The sequence below is a fragment of the Bombus pascuorum genome, chromosome 6, assembly GCF_905332965.1.
Source record: "Bombus pascuorum chromosome 6, iyBomPasc1.1, whole genome shotgun sequence".
NCBI classification, from domain to species: domain Eukaryota; kingdom Metazoa; phylum Arthropoda; class Insecta; order Hymenoptera; family Apidae; genus Bombus; species Bombus pascuorum.
Genome location: NC_083493.1, coordinates 17,068,077 through 17,087,557, shown reverse-complemented (window position 1 = coordinate 17,087,557; position 19,481 = coordinate 17,068,077). Strand labels below are relative to the sequence as shown.

At 29.8% G+C, this 19,481-nt stretch overlaps 4 protein-coding genes and 1 long non-coding RNA gene across 5 annotated transcripts in view; 4 read left to right on the top strand and 1 right to left on the bottom strand.

Annotated features, from left to right (window-relative positions):
- The window catches only part of LOC132908429 (uncharacterized), an 81,968-nt gene that overhangs the window by 31,097 nt on the left and 31,390 nt on the right, over nt 1-19,481 (bottom strand). The window lies entirely within an intron of this gene.
- Nucleotides 3,556-6,805, top strand: LOC132908405 (uncharacterized). Its single transcript, XM_060962398.1, has 3 exons — nt 3,556-3,756; nt 5,068-5,258; nt 5,447-6,805. Exons 1-3 carry the CDS (start codon nt 3,737-3,739, stop codon nt 5,605-5,607), a joined length of 372 nt encoding a protein of 123 aa, XP_060818381.1. The 5' UTR covers nt 3,556-3,736; the 3' UTR covers nt 5,608-6,805.
- Nucleotides 7,579-17,124, top strand: LOC132908409 (probable ATP-dependent RNA helicase DHX35). Its single transcript, XM_060962410.1, has 12 exons — nt 7,579-8,003; nt 8,295-8,509; nt 13,827-14,006; nt 14,143-14,283; nt 14,377-14,539; nt 14,812-14,973; nt 15,078-15,224; nt 15,372-15,513; nt 15,615-15,901; nt 16,005-16,310; nt 16,390-16,543; nt 16,635-17,124. Exons 1-12 carry the CDS (start codon nt 7,973-7,975, stop codon nt 16,759-16,761), a joined length of 2,055 nt encoding a protein of 684 aa, XP_060818393.1. The 5' UTR covers nt 7,579-7,972; the 3' UTR covers nt 16,762-17,124.
- Nucleotides 9,086-12,093, top strand: LOC132908421 (ceramide phosphoethanolamine synthase). Its single transcript, XM_060962453.1, has one exon. It carries the CDS (start codon nt 10,850-10,852, stop codon nt 11,924-11,926), a length of 1,077 nt encoding a protein of 358 aa, XP_060818436.1. The 5' UTR covers nt 9,086-10,849; the 3' UTR covers nt 11,927-12,093.
- On the top strand, nt 16,981-19,475 carry LOC132908419 (WD repeat-containing protein 89). The gene is made up of 7 exons (XM_060962450.1): nt 16,981-17,389; nt 17,900-18,126; nt 18,190-18,524; nt 18,605-18,730; nt 18,814-18,908; nt 19,065-19,167; nt 19,243-19,475. The coding sequence occupies exons 1-7, from the start codon at nt 17,226-17,228 to the stop codon at nt 19,396-19,398; spliced, it is 1,206 nt and encodes a 401-aa protein (XP_060818433.1). The 5' UTR covers nt 16,981-17,225; the 3' UTR covers nt 19,399-19,475.

The following is a 19,481-nucleotide window of genomic DNA, read 5'->3' as shown; positions in this document are numbered from 1 at the left end:
TTGCTTCCACTTATCGCCGATAGATGTAGCATTGGAAGGTTTAACGACTTCCTCGATCAGTGCTGCCACCAAACGAAAGCGTCAACGTACTTTCGATTCAAAGTAAACTCGTTCTTGATTCCAAATCCTCAAGGTTTTCGTATATACCGAATCACGAAATGTTTCGGACAACTGCTTGTGTCGCTGTTTCAATGGGGAATGTGATTCTCTGAGTCATCGCGAAAAAAAGTTACGATATCTTGTGAATTATCTGTTGGACTTATCATCGAAGTTCATCCATTTAATAATATTAATTATTAGCTTTTAAATTCTTGTATTAGCTTGACTAAATTCTATGGTTACCATGTAAACTTAGGATTCGTTCATCGTACTAAAACTTCAGTGATGCTATCCTATATATTTTCTCAAATTTTTTCATTATTTTTACAAACTGCGTATTATAGTTTTATGATATTGATATTCGTAGTAAAGATAGAAGCCTGCTTGTCTTAATGTGTTCAGCTATTTTTACTCGCTCGGCATTGATATACATATTTTTTAATAATCTGAAACAACTGCAAGGTTATGACTATGTTTTTGTCATTGTATTCGGTGTATTTTACTTAACTAATATAATCTATATTATAGTTATTCTGCTATAAACTAATCTTACGTTGCGTTTACTATTAATTTGGTAGTTTCATGGTTATTAATAATAATCGACCTGCTTGTGGTATTGAACCGTGGTACGCACACGGAAGGTTGAACACTCGCTGACCTGTGATAATCCTTTGGCAATTAGTTTCTAACTGTAGGTAGGCATATAGGCACAATTTTAGAGCGGTAGATACGGTCGAGAAAGCTAGGTGGAGTCGGTGGGGGACGGGACGAACCGGTTACGATCGAGTCAAAAAGGTACGACCAGGTCAGGCCTTTCGGATATATACAGTATTTTTGTGTACAGCCCTGGTGCATTGCACATCAGACTAGACAGAGATGGCAAAATACACGTCCATCGAGGTTGCAATCGGATGTGTTACTTATATTAACTTTAGTTTGTTTCTACCCTATGGGATGCGCGCGACCACGCGTTCTATTGATTCCATGACCCGAAGCTGAAAGTGGTGTGCCAATTTGTGGAAGGAAAGTAGAGTCGACTCTACTATTTCTTGAATACTCTTTCCGAAAAATTGTATATACAGTATGCTTTAGTAAATTTAAGCCCCGAATGACGTTGATCTATTAAAAGACTGAATATTTAATACTAAAAAAAAACACTATCTACGTATAAATTACAAAAATTGTGTATATACCGGTATAAAATATTAAAAAAAGGCGTATATAAATAATTGTTACTTTCACATGTGTATACGTTTAATACTTTTGAAATTTCTCGCTTCCTTTATTCGTTTTGCCTCTCAACACTTTCTAATGCACAAAGAAAATAACGAAACAAACGTAATAGGCAAAATAGCATATATCGTGGCGAGCAAGAACGCATCAAGAAAAGTAGGAATTTAGTCCAGCGAAATGAAAATTTAGATGCGTGGATGCTATCTTTAGTTTGACACTGCAAAGCCAGTGGAAATATAGGTTACTGTCATCGAAATAGCTTGTGGCTGAACACTTCCACTGACCCACTAAACGAAATTTAATTTTATCAAGTAATACTGCATGTCACCAACTACATTATTTTCGTTAATAAAATATCTTGAAACATCAAGAAAGTTCTACGATAGTTACCAATATATATATATGCATGTATCATGAAGAAATTTGCTTATTAATATAACTTTGTTAGAAAAGACAAAAATGTATATATAAAGATAAATCCAGTTCACAACGTTTTGAACAAAGATAAAAAGATATATGTATATATATATCGTTTCTTTCCTATGTAAATATCGTGAATTTATTTGTTCCATATGTATCATAAATAGAAGTGCACTTGAAACAGCGAACACCTTCCTTTTGGAAAGTTTCATTGAAAACCTAACTCAATCTGATATAAATGTGTCTTCAAGGTTTTACCGTGTAAAGGATATTCAAAAAGAAGCATCTGCTTTGCACGTCTTCACCTGCATCGTCTATAGCAGCTGCTTGGTGTTATCTTCGTGCTTACGTAGACCTCTGGCACGTGGCATGTTCGGTAGGACAAAAAATACATTTCTTAACAGACTAAACTAACACGTTTGCATGATTTTTGCAAATACCAAGATTGATAAATCATCGAATATTCGTTTTTATAGATAAGATTATCAGAAGAAAAACGATTCTTTACCTTCGTTTTCGAAATTATTACATCTCGATGTAACTATAGATTATTATATTCAAACTTTCTGCAGTGTGATGGAATGAATTTTGAAAACGAATTTAATATCTACTTCTTCCTCGTTTATAGAAAAAAAATAAAATATATTTATATATGCATATATAATCATATATAAAAGTGATAATTATATTTCCCTACTCTAGGTAATGAGATATCGGTATATATAAATATGTATTAATTTTTATATGTGTATGTACATCTATATATATACTGGATACACATAGTATCTAATGTATCCATATTATGTATCATAAGGGCATTTAGAGCGTCATCATAAGTTAAGTTACACCTCTGATAAAATGCCCGTAAGACTTTTAGAACTAACGTCGCACTAAAATAATACTGTAGCGAACAGAAAATGTAATCTTTTATTATTTTATGGCTAAAAGCAACCTGTAACATGGACGTAAATACAGCAGAGCCTTTTAGACGGGTGCGTGGATCAACCTGAAAGCATCGCGCACCTTTTAATATACACCGGAAATAGAACCATACGCGAAACTTCTAGAACTTTCTGTACCTTGCTTCCGTTTATATCTTATATATTATCCATAGTATACATTAAATTTCATTAGATTCGAGCTAATATATTAAATCATACATAACATTTAATAGACATTATTTTGAAAGTGATGCGGGACAAAATACATGTTTCTTAAACAATACAACGCTAGCGCCGGAAACACGGGGATTTTTTACGAGCTTCGTAAGACAGGATCCAATTGGCTAGTGTGTTATTTGGAGGGGCATTAACAATGCGGTAGTAGCGAAGCTACCACTACCATGAACCTAAAACCACATAATCATTGATAGATTTAGATAAATGTATTGTACTTCACATGTGTGGTATTTTTCATTTGAAAAAAAAAAAAATAAAACTAATACCATAATTAATTACTTGCGTTTCATATTTTTTATGATTCACAGGCATTTTTTTAAGAAACTTCATCGAACCATGATTCATGATTAAAATATAGCGGCAAATTATTTATACGTATTCTAAGGTCATATTCGTCGGAAAATAAACTGAGTTTAATAAGTACTATTGATAATATTATTTACTAAACATATTGCAGTAATTCTTTGCTCTTCTGTAATATCGATTTCGAAATTAACGATTTCTAGTCATTTTAAAATTATATTTACAACGAATAGTTTAATAAGGGACCGAATCGTGCGCCATCTGTAAACGAGCGGGAAAGAAAAGTGTTTGAAGGCCGCCGGCCTGCCGGCCGGACCGAGTAACTCGGGTCTTGGGCGAATCAGTGTGCGAGTCTCTCTGCCATTTGCGCGTCGGTACGCGACTACGCGGCAGTGGTGATACCAGAATTCTACGTCTGCTTACCGGTGCGTAAAAAACGCAGGCCTTATTAAGTGCGTTTTGTATCTAAGTGCTTTATCGATCACACGATTAAATTGATCAGCATGGCGGATACAGAAACTAAGTAAGTACTACAGATTTTTTTTATTGATCTATCGTAAGGAAATCACACGTTTTCACTGAATGCTTTTGTTATGTTTCTTTGCTGGATACAGTAACGGCGGGTCAACAATGCTTTATAATTCCCATTTTTTACTTATCTGTTTTAAACGATTCAAGTTTGAAGTTGATTCTCTTGTTTTGATAACTTTATTTGTATCGCAATTGTTTGTGTACTTTTGAAAGCATACGTAGTTTGTACAGTCACGAGAAAGGGACCACGGTGGAGGAAGAGGGGATGCTCTCTCTCTACGTGATATTCTCAGCTTGATTCGTGAGGCGCGTTACGTTCTCAGGATTACCTGCTTTTGCCATGACATGTGCTCTACTTGTAGAGCCGCTTTTCTGGCGGTATCGTTTACCCTTTTATTTTCCCCACTTGTAGCTTCAGTTACACGAGACACGCGATAAGAAACTACAACGCGTGTTCATCTATTATTAATATTTATTTTATGAATATTTTAATCGTAAATACCCCAGTTATTTGTTATCTATGAATCATTCGATATTTTTGCAAATATAATGGATAAACGTGATTGCAAATTAAAATAAAATATTTTACAATGCGTTAAATTGTTATTTTTCAATATTAACAATAGTTCGAACATTTTTATATAAACACATAGAATGTTGATTACTCATGTATAAAAAGAACTCTCGCTCTCTCTAGAAATATTTTGCGGATGATTGTACACGTATCACCTTAAAAAGAAAATGGACAACGTATCGATCTGTTCTCCCTTACCGACTAAATGTCAGGAATACTTGCATTTTACTTTTTACTAAACATTTCTAAGAAAAAAATACGTAATATCTGTAATAATAAACATCAGTAATATTTAAGTTTATTTAAGTTCCGATAATATGGGAATAAATACATATGTAACATTGATGTATATATTACGGTCCACGAACATCCACGGTTTGCCGCGCCGAAACAGTCTGTATGTATTGCGTACGTATACGTGTGTAACGTTCTGTTGAAAGGAGTATGTTGCGGGAAGGGGGAGACGAAAGCAGGATAATATTAACATCGGTAGGTGCCGCTACGGTTGGCGTCCTATCTCTATTTCTTTTCCTTGTCATTCCATCTCTGTCTGTAGCTATATAGTTTAGCCGCTCTAAAGAATCACGTATCATAACAGAATAAGTATTTCATTCATACAAATATGAATGTCATGGATATTTTCAGTACAGAATATATTACATATTATGTTTTACTCTATATGAATTATTTGAAAAATGATGTAGGCACATAATATATCCCAATTTTTAGAGACACCAAAGTTGTTACATCCCCAGAAAAGAAAGTAGTGGAGGAAGAAAAGAAAACCGTTCAAGAAGTTGACGAAGATTCGAAAGCATCTGAAAATGGAGATGCCAAAGAAACCAAAGAAAATGGCTCAAACGAGGAAAAGGAGCTGGAGGAAAAAGAAGTAGAATCAACAGAAAATGGAGATTCTACAGGTAATATCATGAAAATTACAACAAGAATTTGTTAATCTGTGATTAAATACTTAATATGTTCAATTGCATGCGTATTAATAATTATATTAAGAGTAAACTATATAAGTAGTTAATATATTATTGATGACTATAGAAAATTCAACTCACATTTATAGGAATAATATTAAAATGATTGATTCTATTCGTAGATGCTCCCGTCGATAGTTGTTGTATAAAGAGGAAATCAACGACTTTGAGTGAAACAACAGAAGAAGCTGCCACTGATGGTGCCAGTCCTGAAAAAAAAACAAAACTCGATGAGAAGAGTGCTGAAACGGAAAGTAATGGAGAAGCAGAAGCTACGGCCTAATATTTTTTATGTTTACTGCAGATTTAATCTATAGATGCAATTTTAAGCTAAACGACAAGTCAGAACACCTAAAATTTGTTATCCATGCATCGTCATGGTAGACGAGCATTAAAAACGAAAATTTCAATATTGTATTAATGACTTCTTGTGTTCAGACATTTTATGTGTGTTTATTGCAACCATTTTTATGTCTTTGATTGGCAATAGTATATATCCATAACATCATTACAAATTACCATCTTAGATGACTACCATTCATGTTTCCTAAGTTCTCCATTGACGTCCATACATTACACGTATATACACACAGATTTAATCTTACAAAATGAGGAGATTACAAATAATATAAATAATATATTTCTGATACGTAAAAGTAGATAGTGTGGTGCTTGAGAATGATATTTGTACGAAGATGTTCTATATATAATTCTCATTCTTTCTGATGCACAGACATACATTAACACTTTATATCGAAGATGGAAGAAACAATATTTGTTTGCAAATCAAAATACATTCCTAAAATACCTTAAAACTCATCCAGTGTTCATTAGTATTTTTTGACAAAAGGTGTAAAACGAATCCTATTTGTAAATTCTTACAAATACTTGTTTCACACATGTATGTACATATATAATTTAATGTTCACCAAATGTAAAACAGAAATTACGCAAATTGTAAAGTGTGTGAGTGCGCTGACATTAATACGATATATAGTTTAAATGATTTGCAATTAAAATTTAAACTACATCTAATAAAAAAGATATATATACTATTACTCAATCATCAGAATTATCAAAATACTTAATATATGTAATAACTTGTATGTACAAAAAAATACTGGTGAGCAAAAAACATGTAATGTTATTTGCAATAACAGCGATGGAAAATACTATACTAACAGTTTTACTTTAGTGAAAAGTTGCATATCAAAAGTTTCAAGTTTATGTGTGAATAAAATAATATAATAGCATACTTTTAAACACAATATGATAAGTGCAAAATTAAAAGCAATCTAGTGTATATGTACCAATATAACCAATTGATTAATAATGTTAAACACGAAGATGTTACTATATCATCATTAGTCTTCTTTAGTTACTATCTAGTACAAATTGTTCTCATATAAAGTATGATAAAATCAGAATAACTCTGTAATATTATTTCTTATATAATAAATATTACATGTGAATTGGCAAAACTGTATAAAATTATATTAAAACATATCCAGGGACAAGATAAAATTAATTAAGATGCAGTGTTAATATATTTGTGTTAGATTTCTATATTCTTATAATTTACACAATACGAGATGGTTGTTATTAATAAAACTATTTGTGTACAAAGTAATATATCTATCTTTGTATATAATATTGCGATTTATATATAGTTCAATAAAAAGTTATTTACTATCAGTTTACAGAACCTCAAAAATTTTAACATAATGCATCAAAGAATTTTTTTGTACTATTTGTATTTTGCTTTCACAAACATAATGTTCATACTTCTATATATATGTATATATAATATCATATATAGCTATTGATTTTAAATCTTAAAGGAACTATGTATAATTTCCATGTTTATTATTTCATTTACTTTCATACTGTGTATTTATATTATATCAAATGAAATATTATATTCATGTTTTCCTATTAGATCTTCATTTTTTTTTTTTTTTTTTTTTTTTTTTTTTATATATATATATTGTTGGTCCAGTTTAGAATTGAAATAAAATTAAATAATTTGCTGAAATATATGTATGTGTGAGGATATGAAATTGAAATTTCTGATTCGTTCAATTCAATTAAAAATAATAAAAAATATTTCCTACCAAGTGGATTTTTTCCTGCTGATCATACAGCTGAGTAATATAACATATAATAATTATAAATATTCTTATAATTAGAATTGTTTAAATATTTTCAAATTATATACAGTGTCATCTATAGGAAAACTACAGTTTAAAGGAGTCTGACAGATGTGAGAAATATATATGTACTGCGTTGTTCGGAAGTATCGTTATCAATTCGAATGGCATAGAGGCAAGAGAAGTACTGTATTATATCGCTCATCGTCATGCGTTGCTATATTGCTTTATTTGTTATGTGACACTTTCAGCCAATACGCATGTTTATCTTTATGATTGTGTTGAGTCTATCGGAAATAACCAATTAGGTCCGCATTCCTTCCGTCTGTCAACGTTCCAGTAACGCATTATGTGTATTTACTTACATATATATCGGGCGGTAAAATAGTTGTGTTTATTTGAATTGTGTGATTATTATGTAAATGTAAGAGTTTATAATCTGATGATATATTTGACAACTAATTTTATCTCGTTGTATCGTTTACATAATTATATAAAATGAATACAAAACCGACTTTTTCTAAACCTAGTAAGTACAATTGTTTTTTAACATATCCGTACAAACATGTAAAAGGATAATGTTTCGTCTTTCTTTATTTTTATTTGCTAATATTGTATTTTTTTTAATTATAACTGATTTAAAAGTAGTATTATACGCTGACATTATCATATGTTGTAAGACTTATTCTTTCATATATATATATAACAATTGTATAACATAACCTATTGAACTTATGAATTTTGTACATATATATGCCTTATTTGCATCTGCTTATATGTATTATATTTTATATTCATCTGATAATTTTTTTAATTACAGGTGATAGTATGTGGCAAGAGGATAAACCAGATACAGAAGCCCATTCATCCACACAATTTGTATACAATGCACATCATTCGCTTGCACTTAATATGCAACGTCAACGGTTGCCTACATTTAAGTATAGAAGTCATATTATATACTTACTGGAAAAATATCAAACATTAGTGTTAATCGGCGAAACTGGATGTGGAAAGAGTACGCAGTTACCTCAGGTATGCCTTTATTTTAAAGGAATTATATTATAATATAGGGAGGTGAAATTTAAATAAATAACATTGTGATGATATGGATTTTATTGTATGTAGTAATATAATTCTACATAAATTTATGATATAAAATATAATGTAACTTATACATATATATAACATATTTGCTGTTGCCACTTATATAATCTTTTACAGAGTTATATATATTTCAAACATGTACTTATAAAAATTTGGATATGTCATAATTAAATTTTTCTTGCTTATTTTTTTAAATTTTATATAATATTTAAAGTAGTTGTGTAATATTTTTGAGTTAATATTGAGAGTTCTGATTCTTTTGATTGAGAGTATGAATATACATGATTTTCCAAATAACTTAATTGATTGTTTTTCATATACATAAGATGACTCGTTATGAATCTATAAACACAAATTACTCGTATACCATGATATAAATACATAGTTTTTCTCTGTATACGGACACATAAAGCTCATACGAAGATTACACGTATTTGTATTACCTATATACCATATACCTATATACCATATTACCTATATACCATATTACCTATATACCATATTACCTATATACCATATTACCTATATACCATATTAACCTATTTATATCGAAAAACCACTAGTTTAGCAGATATCTTAACTTTAATTTATCAAATTTAATGTATGAAAGACAAGGAAAGACGCGGAGCGGTATTTTTGTGTTTACGTTGTTCTTGTTTATGCGTCGTCTTCAAAAGAACTTATGGCCCACCATATTACACCAGCTTATGGCCCTCTCGAAACCATTCACTTCTTATCTGAACTATTTTTTTATACAATTGATACATTGTTGTATGAGTAATTTGCGTATATAAATTAAAATAGGTCACTTTGTATATACAGAGTGTTATTGAACTGGTAATACAAATTGAAAGGAAATGAATCTACATGAAAAAATAGTAATAAAATTCTTTTATAAGAATTACATTCTTTTTTTCTTCCGAGAAAAATAAATTTGAAAATTTATTATGCGTGTGTACCAAGATAGCTCTTAACTAAACATATGCAAACTGTATTTTCTTGAAAACCAGGTTTGAAACAGAAAAATTTTGTTTTAAAACGTATCGTTTACACATATTTAGTTCATAATTAGTTAAGTTTAAGCATACTTGACAAATTTTTTAATTCAATTTTCTCGAAAACAGTGTGTTATATGACAAAATTTTATTCTATATATTTTTGACTTTACTTTTCATGCATTTATGTTCTTTTGGTTTATACCATCTGTTCAGTAACACCCTGTATATTAGATTTTCTTATTGAGGATTTTATTTACGTGATATATGTACACATATCATAAAAATGTTATTTATATATATATATATGATAGAAATTTTGAGTAATATATAAACTCGCGCACGCGCACAGATAAAGATCTTGTTGCATCGCCATTCTGTTGTGGTCAAACAAATTCGACAGTACACCATCATCTGTTCAAATTGTAATGTGTGTTAGTAAAATTTTTCAGGAACAGTAATTTTCATAATAGTTATACTTAATAACTTAGTGAATAATAATGTGTCGTAAAAAGAAATATCATGGAATAACAATTTTTATAGTTCGCTATTTTGTTATCGAACAATTAAAAAAAGAAATTATCTGATAACAGTGCGATTGAAATATAATTATTATAATAGAAACTCATGCTATTTTGATAAATAATGTGATATTAAATAAGGTATTCGAAACGTTTTCCATTCACCCGAATAAAATATACCGGCATGGTATTAGTTAATCGATCAAAATAGTATATTCGGAATCTACAGATTTCATCTAGCCATGTGTAGTCACGGCACACTGATCCGTGTCCCATGAATACCTCGTTCATGAATATTACAACATTACTAACAACGGAGCAAAGTACTGTTAATTATAATGATTATACCACTGTACTCGTAATCCTGCAAAAAAGTATGGTACAAAAATCATCGTAGTCAAATTAGTCGCGTGATGAGTTTAAAAGTTGAAAGACTGTATTTTTTATTTGTCATACACAATTCATTATATCGGAAAAGTGAATATCACAATAATATTATTGCCTCAAAATAATAAACGAACGTACTTTTTTTATTCGTGTTATATTAAAGAAGTATCTATAATAGAATTACTGAGCAATGAATTTATTGCTAATATTTAATAGCAGTGTGCATTTACATTAACTACATATCTCTATAATATATTTGAATCTATTATAAAGAAAGAAAGTGATGATATAACACAAGGAAGATGTTATAAAGATATAACAATATATTTACCAATTTATACAAACGTGCCAAATTTATATACAAAATGTTTGGTTCAACAACTCTAGTAAGCAGGTCATTCCTGGCAATTTTGATATTAATGACATTATACTTCCTTGGAATGGATCTTTTATTGTATTCTAGAACACAAAATTATGATATAAGACCTATATCAAATGGTACACAATATGTTTCAATCATACCTTGTGATTTTAATCCATTGTGTACAGTGACTATAAAAGGATTAATGCTTGATCATCCAAACCATTTTCTCTTCAGTCCTCTCGCAGCTATCATGGATGATCTATTGCATATAAGCAGTTCTTGGATATGGGTGACACCAAACACAATCAGTTGTTTCCATGTATTAATAGCAGTGCTGGCTGGTAAATGTGTTTCCAGTGATTCGTTGTCTTATAGACGTTTAGGTGTAATACTGTTTCAAGCAAGAACATGGTTAGATGATTTGGATGGACATGTTGCTAGAAAAAGAGCAAATATTAATGGTGAACGATCAGACATTGGCTCATCTGGTTACGTTATCGATGGTATTTGTGATGCTTTTGGATGTGTCGCTTTTATTATTGGCTTATATCAATTTCTTGCTCGTAACTCAAGTAGACGTGGAGGTTACGATAAGCTGCCACAACTTCCTGTATCTTCAGTTTTGGAACCTGGAAATGTAACTCTGAAAACTTCAAATGCAGCACTTCGTAACATATTACTTATAGCCGTCCATTTGTTCCTCAGCAGCGCCGCCTGGAATCGATATATATATTTATATCAAGATCTTCTTGAGACTGAATATAGAACAACACCAATTAGTAGAGAACACTTTTATGCTAGACAAACAGCTATATTTAGAAGTTTATCCTTTACAATAATAACCCTCTGTTGGAAATTTTTAAATTTTCATGCTGTCATGGATTACTTGCTTTTGGCAATATTTTTTGATCGTATGCGGGAGTATATTAGACTTGTAAAGTGGTCTTTATATGTTGTTGTATTATTACTTGTTTATGTAACTGAATTTCATTATTTACGGGCCTATACATACATGCAAGATGTACCATCATTGATTGACGAAGAGATATCTTCATCTGATGTCTATACTCAAGGATGACAGTGTGAATCTTGGAAAACATTGTTTTCTACTATTTGTTACTGGTGATATAATGATTAAGATGATTATTGTACACTGAAATTTGCAAACTTATCTACGAAAGCAATATGTTGATAAAATATTTTGTATTTTCTATTTTTCTGCATGTATTTTATATACACAGCAGACTGATGTATGAAAAAATGTGTATGACCCCTTAAATGGCAAGCTGATAATACTTTATTACAAATTAGCTTTATAAAATGTATGAAACGTTAATGTTTTATCATAAACAAAATTTTCAACAGTAATTTTCCTAAATTATTTGTAGATCATAATATGTATTAGTTCACATGTTGCTCTTTTAGATAAACATAATTATCAGTAATAATTAATACTGATTTTTAATAATACATTTGTCTTCCTAGTTAAGCATTTTATTAATATGTCTTAATTTCATATTTGTAGGATATGGTTATTAAAATATATTGATTAATTGTCATAGATTATTGATTTTGGTGGTATTGCTGTGATGTTCGATATTATTGGAATACTTGGAGATAATGTTAATATCTACTTATACGATAATAAACAATAACTTACATATACTATTGAAAAATAATGTGATGGATCTTAGCGTAAATTTTCATAAAATGTTTTCATAAAATGTCAAACCTGATAAAATGTTTTTAGTATGTTTTTTATACCTGTACTTCAAATTATTGCATATTTTGACTGTCATTATTATATGCAATAATATTGTATATATGCAATAAAATTATATTATATGCATAACATAAATATGTATTTATATTAAATATACGAGTCAAGTAATATATATTGATACGTGATAATTATTAACACTAAGTGCATCAAAGTATATAATTTTGTACTTTTTATTTGTAATAATTAACAACTTCTTGCCTTTATCCGCATTTCTAGCGTGAACCAGTGTCATGAGTTACCTAGTTAGAGTACTTGTAAGTTTGCTGAAGTCGAAGTAAACCGTTATAACAAGCTTTCAATAAAATCCGATATAAATATGACATTAAACCACAAAGACGTAATACATGTAATATTCTGCCGTTGTCGATGTGCGCTAATGCAAGATTGAAGCTGGCAGTAGATTTCAGAGAATAGAACTTCGCGTTGAACTTGAAAAACGATCAGTGCATTCAACAGTGTACTAATCAAGTTTATGTGAAATATAATTTTTGCTTATCTGATATATAGTGTTACCTTACTTAGCCTTAATCATTCTGCGATAAGGGTATCGATTGATTTTTATGTTAGGTAAAGTTTTATAACTGTCGAGTATTACGTAATAATACATCAATGTCTATTGCAAAACTTTTTGTCTAAAATAAATGCAGAACAATAGTTTATTTATATTGAGGCAATTTACTTTTTATAGTTTTCGCAAAATGTATTTCGTATCTATTTGGTAGTTCCTCTCAAATATGAGGAGAATTACATTATTAGATAAAATAAAACCGTATTAGTATTTTCAAGAATATAAATGTAATATTGGATTTTTTCGATATTCATTACATATTTCTTTATTATGCATTTTATCATTATTCGTATTACTCATATCATATCATTCATCATTTTATTATTATTACCATTATTATCTTAGGACGTTTCCAGTATCAATATCAAAGCGTTTATTTTATCTTTTACTGTTTCTTTTGTATTTATTATCAATAGTTGATGTTTGTTTTATAAAAATTATTAAAAGCAATAAAATTTTGGTAAAAAATCAATAAGATTTCGGTATTCCTAAACCATAAAATGTTTAGTATATTTTCTTAATATACTAAACGTATATTACTATAATATTCAATTAATTACAAATGTACATATATTTATTTTTATGAATTGCATACATAGGAAGCTTTATTTTCTAAAATGATTACAGTATCTTCTTGAAGCAGGATGGTGTACAGATGGGAAAATGATTGGCATCACGGAACCAAGAAGGGTTGCGGCTACATCTTTATCTAATCGTGTTGCTGATGAACGCAATTGTATTTTAGGCACTGAAGTTGGTTATTCTATACGTTTCGATAATTATACGGATGAAACGACAAAGATCAAGGTATTATTTTAGACGTTAATCGAAGCAGCAAAGAAAATAATAGATTAAAATAATAGAGAATTTTAATTATCAGAAAACTAAAAAATAATAAAAGTTAAATGAAGCCAATAATTATATAAAATTATATTATTGATAGTATATGACAGAGGGAATTCTGCTTCGTGAATTAATGAGCGATCCTTTGTTGACAAGTTATTCTGTAATCGTGGTGGATGAAGTACATGAAAGGACCCTTCTTACGGATATTATTATGGGTCTTTTGAAAAAAATAATCCGGGTAATTGAACATTATAAATTCATAAACATTTAATTTAATTTAAGTCCAAGTAAAAGATATACTAATTATCAGGAAAAATTTGTTTTATTTTAGAAACGAAAAAGTTTACGAATTGTCGTTTGTTCCGCTACGGTCGATGCAGAACAGCTTCGAGATTTTTTCAATACAAATACAACGAAGGATTCCGCAAAAGATACTGCAATTATACTTACCGTCGAAGGTAGACTTTATCCAGTGGATATTTTCTACATTATAGGTATATCTATATATATACATATATAAATACATCATATCATTCTATAAATAATACGTTAGGTCAATTGATAAATAAAGCAATTGGTTTACAATTATTAATCATCAATATCTTTTTCTTGTTTTCTACAATGATTTTTTACTTGTTTCCTAATGTTCCAATTTTTTAAATCTGCTTTTTTATTTCCGTTTCGAGTTTTTGTAATACATATATTACCTATGCGACGTCCTATAACTATGTCATGAATATGTCCTCATTTTTGTATTTTATTTTAGAACCAGTAGCTAATTACGTGACCAGTGTCATAGATACTGCTTTGAAAATTCACGAAAATGAAGAACCTGGTGATATTCTAGCGTTTCTTACGGGTTTGGACGAAGTAGATCAAGCAGTTTCTCTTTTATCAGAGCATGCAAAGCTCATAAAGGAAGGCAAGCGTGAGTAGAATACGGAATGATACCCTCGTCGTCATTGTCCTGTTATATAACTGTTCAAAGTTTAAGATAGATCTTATCAGTGCCTTCGTATTGTTCTTTTTCAGAGAAACTTTTACCTCTGGCTATGTACGGATCTCTTCCGAACTCCGAACAACTGAAAGTATTTTGGAGGGCTGCCAAAGACACTCGTAAAATTATCGTAGCCACAAACATTGCAGAAACATCTATCACTATTCCAAATATTGTTTATGGTATGAACTTAATAAAACATTGATTTTGTTAGTTATATTCTAAATAAAATATTCCTATTTTTTATTGTTATTGTTTAAATATATATATATATATAAGGCCTTGTATAAAAAAATTCAGTTTAAAAAAATATTGAAATTTTTATCTAGTTATTGATTGTGGCTTTGTAAAAATTCCATGGTATGAGGCTGAAGCTCAGACAAATTCTCTCGTAATTGTTCCTGTGTCCAAAGCATCCGCGAATCAGCGTGCTGGTAGAGCGGGTCGTGTCCGAACAGGAAAAGCATACAGGTATACAATACGAGTAAATGTTCAAATTGTTAAAAAATTTAATAAAGATTTATTTGTTGGTTTATATTTTCATATTTTTCAAAGTTTCGTCCAAAATCTAGATTGTACACAAAGGAAGCATACTCAGAACTATTTGAGGCAACGCCACCAGAAATGCAACGCTCGGATTTAGCACCGGCGATCTTACAATTGAAAGCTTTAGGAATTGATAATGTATTAAGATTTAATTTTCCTTCCGCTCCACCAAGTAAAAATCTTCTAACTGGGCTGGAATTACTTTATGCATTAGGAGCAATTGACAGTAATGGAGAATTAACGACACCATTGGGCGTAACAATGGCAGAAATGCCATTGGAGCCTGTTTTGGCAAAATCTCTTATAGTATCAGGTAAAGTTTAATGAACAGACTTAATTCCTCATGCATTTTCCATATAAAACACCGAAAATTATTTTAAATAATTTATTATGTAATTAGCTTCTACCCTACGCAGGTGAAATGGGATGTTCCGAAGAATTATCAACGATTTTAGCTATGCTTCAAGTACAAAATGTTTTTATAAGACCTGCAGGAGGCCACGCTGCTATAAAGGCAAGAATAGCGCATAGAAAATTCGAAGTTGAGGAGGGAGACCTATTAACGTTGCTCAATGTATATACTGCTTATGAGAAAAATAAGACACTTGGTTGGTGTCAAAAACAGTTTCTTAATAACAAAGCTTTACGCAGAGTTACGGAAATTCGAACGCAAATGCATTCTATGATGAAGAAATTAGATATACCGTTGGTTTCGGCTAATGGTAAATTAAATTAAATTTTATTGTTTTATATATAGTATGAATTATAAAAATTTTCTGATAATAGTTCATTCCCTTTAAGGAAATTTGCAACAAATTCTAAAATGTATAACTGCTGGACTTTTTCCGAAAGCGGCGTACTTACATTACACTGGAGTATATAAAACAGTACGTGGAAATAAGGATTTGTATATACATCCAAATAGCTGTTTATATACACTTCAGCAACCCCAATGGTTTGTACATCAACCTTAGTGTAACATCTTGTATATTTCTATAATAACGCATGTACATATCGTACTAAATTTTTGTGTTTTCTTTTTCAAGGTTACTATTTTATGAAGTTTTACAAACAAACAAAACGTATATAAAGGATATAACTGTGATACAACCAGAATGGTTATTAGAATTAGCGCCTCACTTTTATGAAAAGACATCTCTTGATCCTATTTAATATAATTTTTGTACGTATATACTTAAAATAATAATGTAGTAAAAAAAAAATGAACAAAAGTTTATTTAATTCAAATACCTTTCTTTAATTTGAAAATTAGACCACTGAAAACAATGCTACAAACACAGAGCCACCTACCGATAAAGTAGTATAGTTATCATAATTAACACTAAACAAACTTCATGATTTACGTTAGTTTTTGTTCCTACTGGTGCCAAAAAAGTTGCGTCTTTATACGACGCAATCTGATAAAACTCGCAGTTAAAATAAAAAAAAAAAAAAAAAAAACACGCGTTGAATAATTTTACACATCAAAATAGAAAGTTAAAAATAAAAAGTCTAATAATCCCAATTTAGTTCAAAGTGGCAAATATTTTATATTTGAGAAGGCGTATGGCTACAATTCGAACGTGATATTAACCTTAATTTTGTGATATCTGCTCAGAATCTCGAAAACGAGCAGCATGGCTAAAATTGTTGAATCATTAAAAAGATTAAGTGTTGAACACGGTGCACGTAAGCATGATGACAATCGAACCATCAAAAGAAAAAGCGAATTAATATCGTCGATTGAAGAAGCAGTATCTCTTGATCATAATTATATTCTTGCTATCTGTGGAACTCAAAGGTAAATCTTATTTATCTTTATGGAGCATTTTACGCCAAACCTATTTTAGAAAAGTACGATGTTTAAAAAATTTTTTAAATTTTTACCTGAATGTTTATTATTATGTAGTGCTATGCAATTTTTCTCTTCATTTCATTTAGAACGTGCTGTTTAACAATTCCATAGAGAAATCAGTATTTTTAAAAATGTGATTTATTTAATATATAACAATTTAAAAAATTTGTATTTAGGAATTAGTATTTTATCGTAGTGAATGAAATATTAATATTGTAAATATATTTAATTTTTCAAGCATTTTAATATTTTTGCTTAATTTACAATACATTCAATTAAACGTGAAATTAAAAATACCATTTTTATAGTTGCGGAAAATATATTTTCAAAGTATAGATATTAGATATTTAATATTAGACTTGGATTCGACGTGAATTGACTCATAATTATACATATATGTTTAAAAGATATCGTTAAAATATCTGAATCAATATCTGAATTAATGTTTATGTACAGTGATCCAGAATTTAGAATTGGTACAGCCTTATCCAACCATACATGTATGATATATTCTGTTGGGGAAAGCTTAAACAAAACTGCCACATTAACTCATAATCAAACACCTATTGTCGGTATTAGGTTTAGCCCTACTTCTAGAAATATTTTATATACAGCTACAAACAATGGAGAAATTACAGCATGCGACTTGAGAGCTAAAGGCAAAGTTGTTGCAAGGTTTAAAGGTATGTAATGATAAATTTTACAATTAAGTTTGTACATTTAATATACTTTTCTTTTATTCTTAGATATTACAGAAGATGGCAAAACTAAACCTCTCTGTAGTTTTGATGTTAGTTGCGATGAAAAGCTTATAGCAGGTGGTACTGAACATATTGGAGGAGATACATTTATTTTATTTTGGGATGCACGATATACTAGTTCAAAATTGGGTGACAAAAATAATCTCCTTGGTGGATACTGGGAATCTCACGTGGAAGATGTAACCTCTTTGGCATTTCATTCTAGTAAGCAGGACATCTTAGCATCTGGTAGTACAGATGGATTGATTAATGTCTTTGACCTTACACAGCCATCGGAAGATTCCGCATTAACTTATTCCTTAAACACTGAATCATCAGTGGTAAGTTAATATGCTTTATAAAATCTGGAATGTATTTATACCATTAAAAAAATTAGAATCTATTTTAAACAAAAATATAGGATAGGATAGGTTGGTTAAATGACGACAACCTTTGGTGCACAACACATAATTCACTGCAACTTTGGGACCATGATGGAGCAACACCATATGCTAAATTTGACCGCAGTAATTTAGTAGTTTCTCAGGTTAATAGGATATGTATAATTTATATTAATATTAATGTTTATAATAATGATAAACTTTACATAATTTATATCATTCTTTTCAGAATGTTGATCCAGATGATTGTTACATAGTCAAATTTCATGCTTCAAATGCACTTGGACAACCGTTTCTTCTTGCAGGTGTCAGTAATGTTAAAGGGTAAATTGCTATATAATTAAAAAATTTAATAATGTCAGATAGTATAACATCAAAGTTAATGATATTCTTAACTATATTAATTAGAAACTTGAACATAAACAATTAGTTTTACATACTGACAATGTTTTTCATATATTCCTTATTAAAACATTTTAGGGTAAACTTGAGATGTTTAAATGTTATAAATGACCAATTAGAAACATGTTACAATATGATAGGGAATAAGCAAATAGTACGTGATAGCTGGCTACATGAAAAGGTATAATTTTAATATAAATAAAGTTAAAATGAAATTCATATCATTTTAATTAATATTGTCGAATATCATTTACAGAGCGGTTCTTTGATAACGGTAGGTGAAGGTGGACTTATAAACATTTGGAGGACTACTGAAACTATACCCGTTCAACAAAATTCTAGCCATAAATTGGTGGCGAAAATTGGTACTGGTAAAGTACGTGATCGCCAGCATAGAACCAAACCATATTAAAGTAAAAGTGATAGGATAAAAATTTGTAAATGCAAAGAAAGTTTTTGTAAGTAAATATAATAAACAGAAGAGAAATATTACGT

Excerpts from the sequence above, each read along its gene's own strand:
- LOC132908419 (XM_060962450.1), top strand. The coding sequence starts at position 17,226 with ATGGCTAAAATTGTTGAATCATTAAAAAGATTAAGTGTTGAACACGGT. Across the intron at positions 17,390-17,899 it reads GCTATCTGTGGAACTCAAAG|TGATCCAGAATTTAGAATTG; the intron begins GTAAATCTTATT and ends GTTTATGTACAG. Across the intron at positions 18,127-18,189 it reads AGTTGTTGCAAGGTTTAAAG|ATATTACAGAAGATGGCAAA; the intron begins GTATGTAATGAT and ends TTTTATTCTTAG.
- LOC132908405 (XM_060962398.1), top strand. The coding sequence starts at position 3,737 with ATGGCGGATACAGAAACTAA. Across the intron at positions 3,757-5,067 it reads ATGGCGGATACAGAAACTAA|AGACACCAAAGTTGTTACAT; the intron begins GTAAGTACTACA and ends CCCAATTTTTAG. Across the intron at positions 5,259-5,446 it reads AGAAAATGGAGATTCTACAG|ATGCTCCCGTCGATAGTTGT; the intron begins GTAATATCATGA and ends TTCTATTCGTAG.
- LOC132908421 (XM_060962453.1), top strand. The coding sequence starts at position 10,850 with ATGTTTGGTTCAACAACTCTAGTAAGCAGGTCATTCCTGGCAATTTTG.
- LOC132908409 (XM_060962410.1), top strand. The coding sequence starts at position 7,973 with ATGAATACAAAACCGACTTTTTCTAAACCTA. Across the intron at positions 14,007-14,142 it reads ATGAAACGACAAAGATCAAG|TATATGACAGAGGGAATTCT; the intron begins GTATTATTTTAG and ends TATTATTGATAG. Across the intron at positions 14,540-14,811 it reads GGATATTTTCTACATTATAG|AACCAGTAGCTAATTACGTG; the intron begins GTATATCTATAT and ends ATTTTATTTTAG.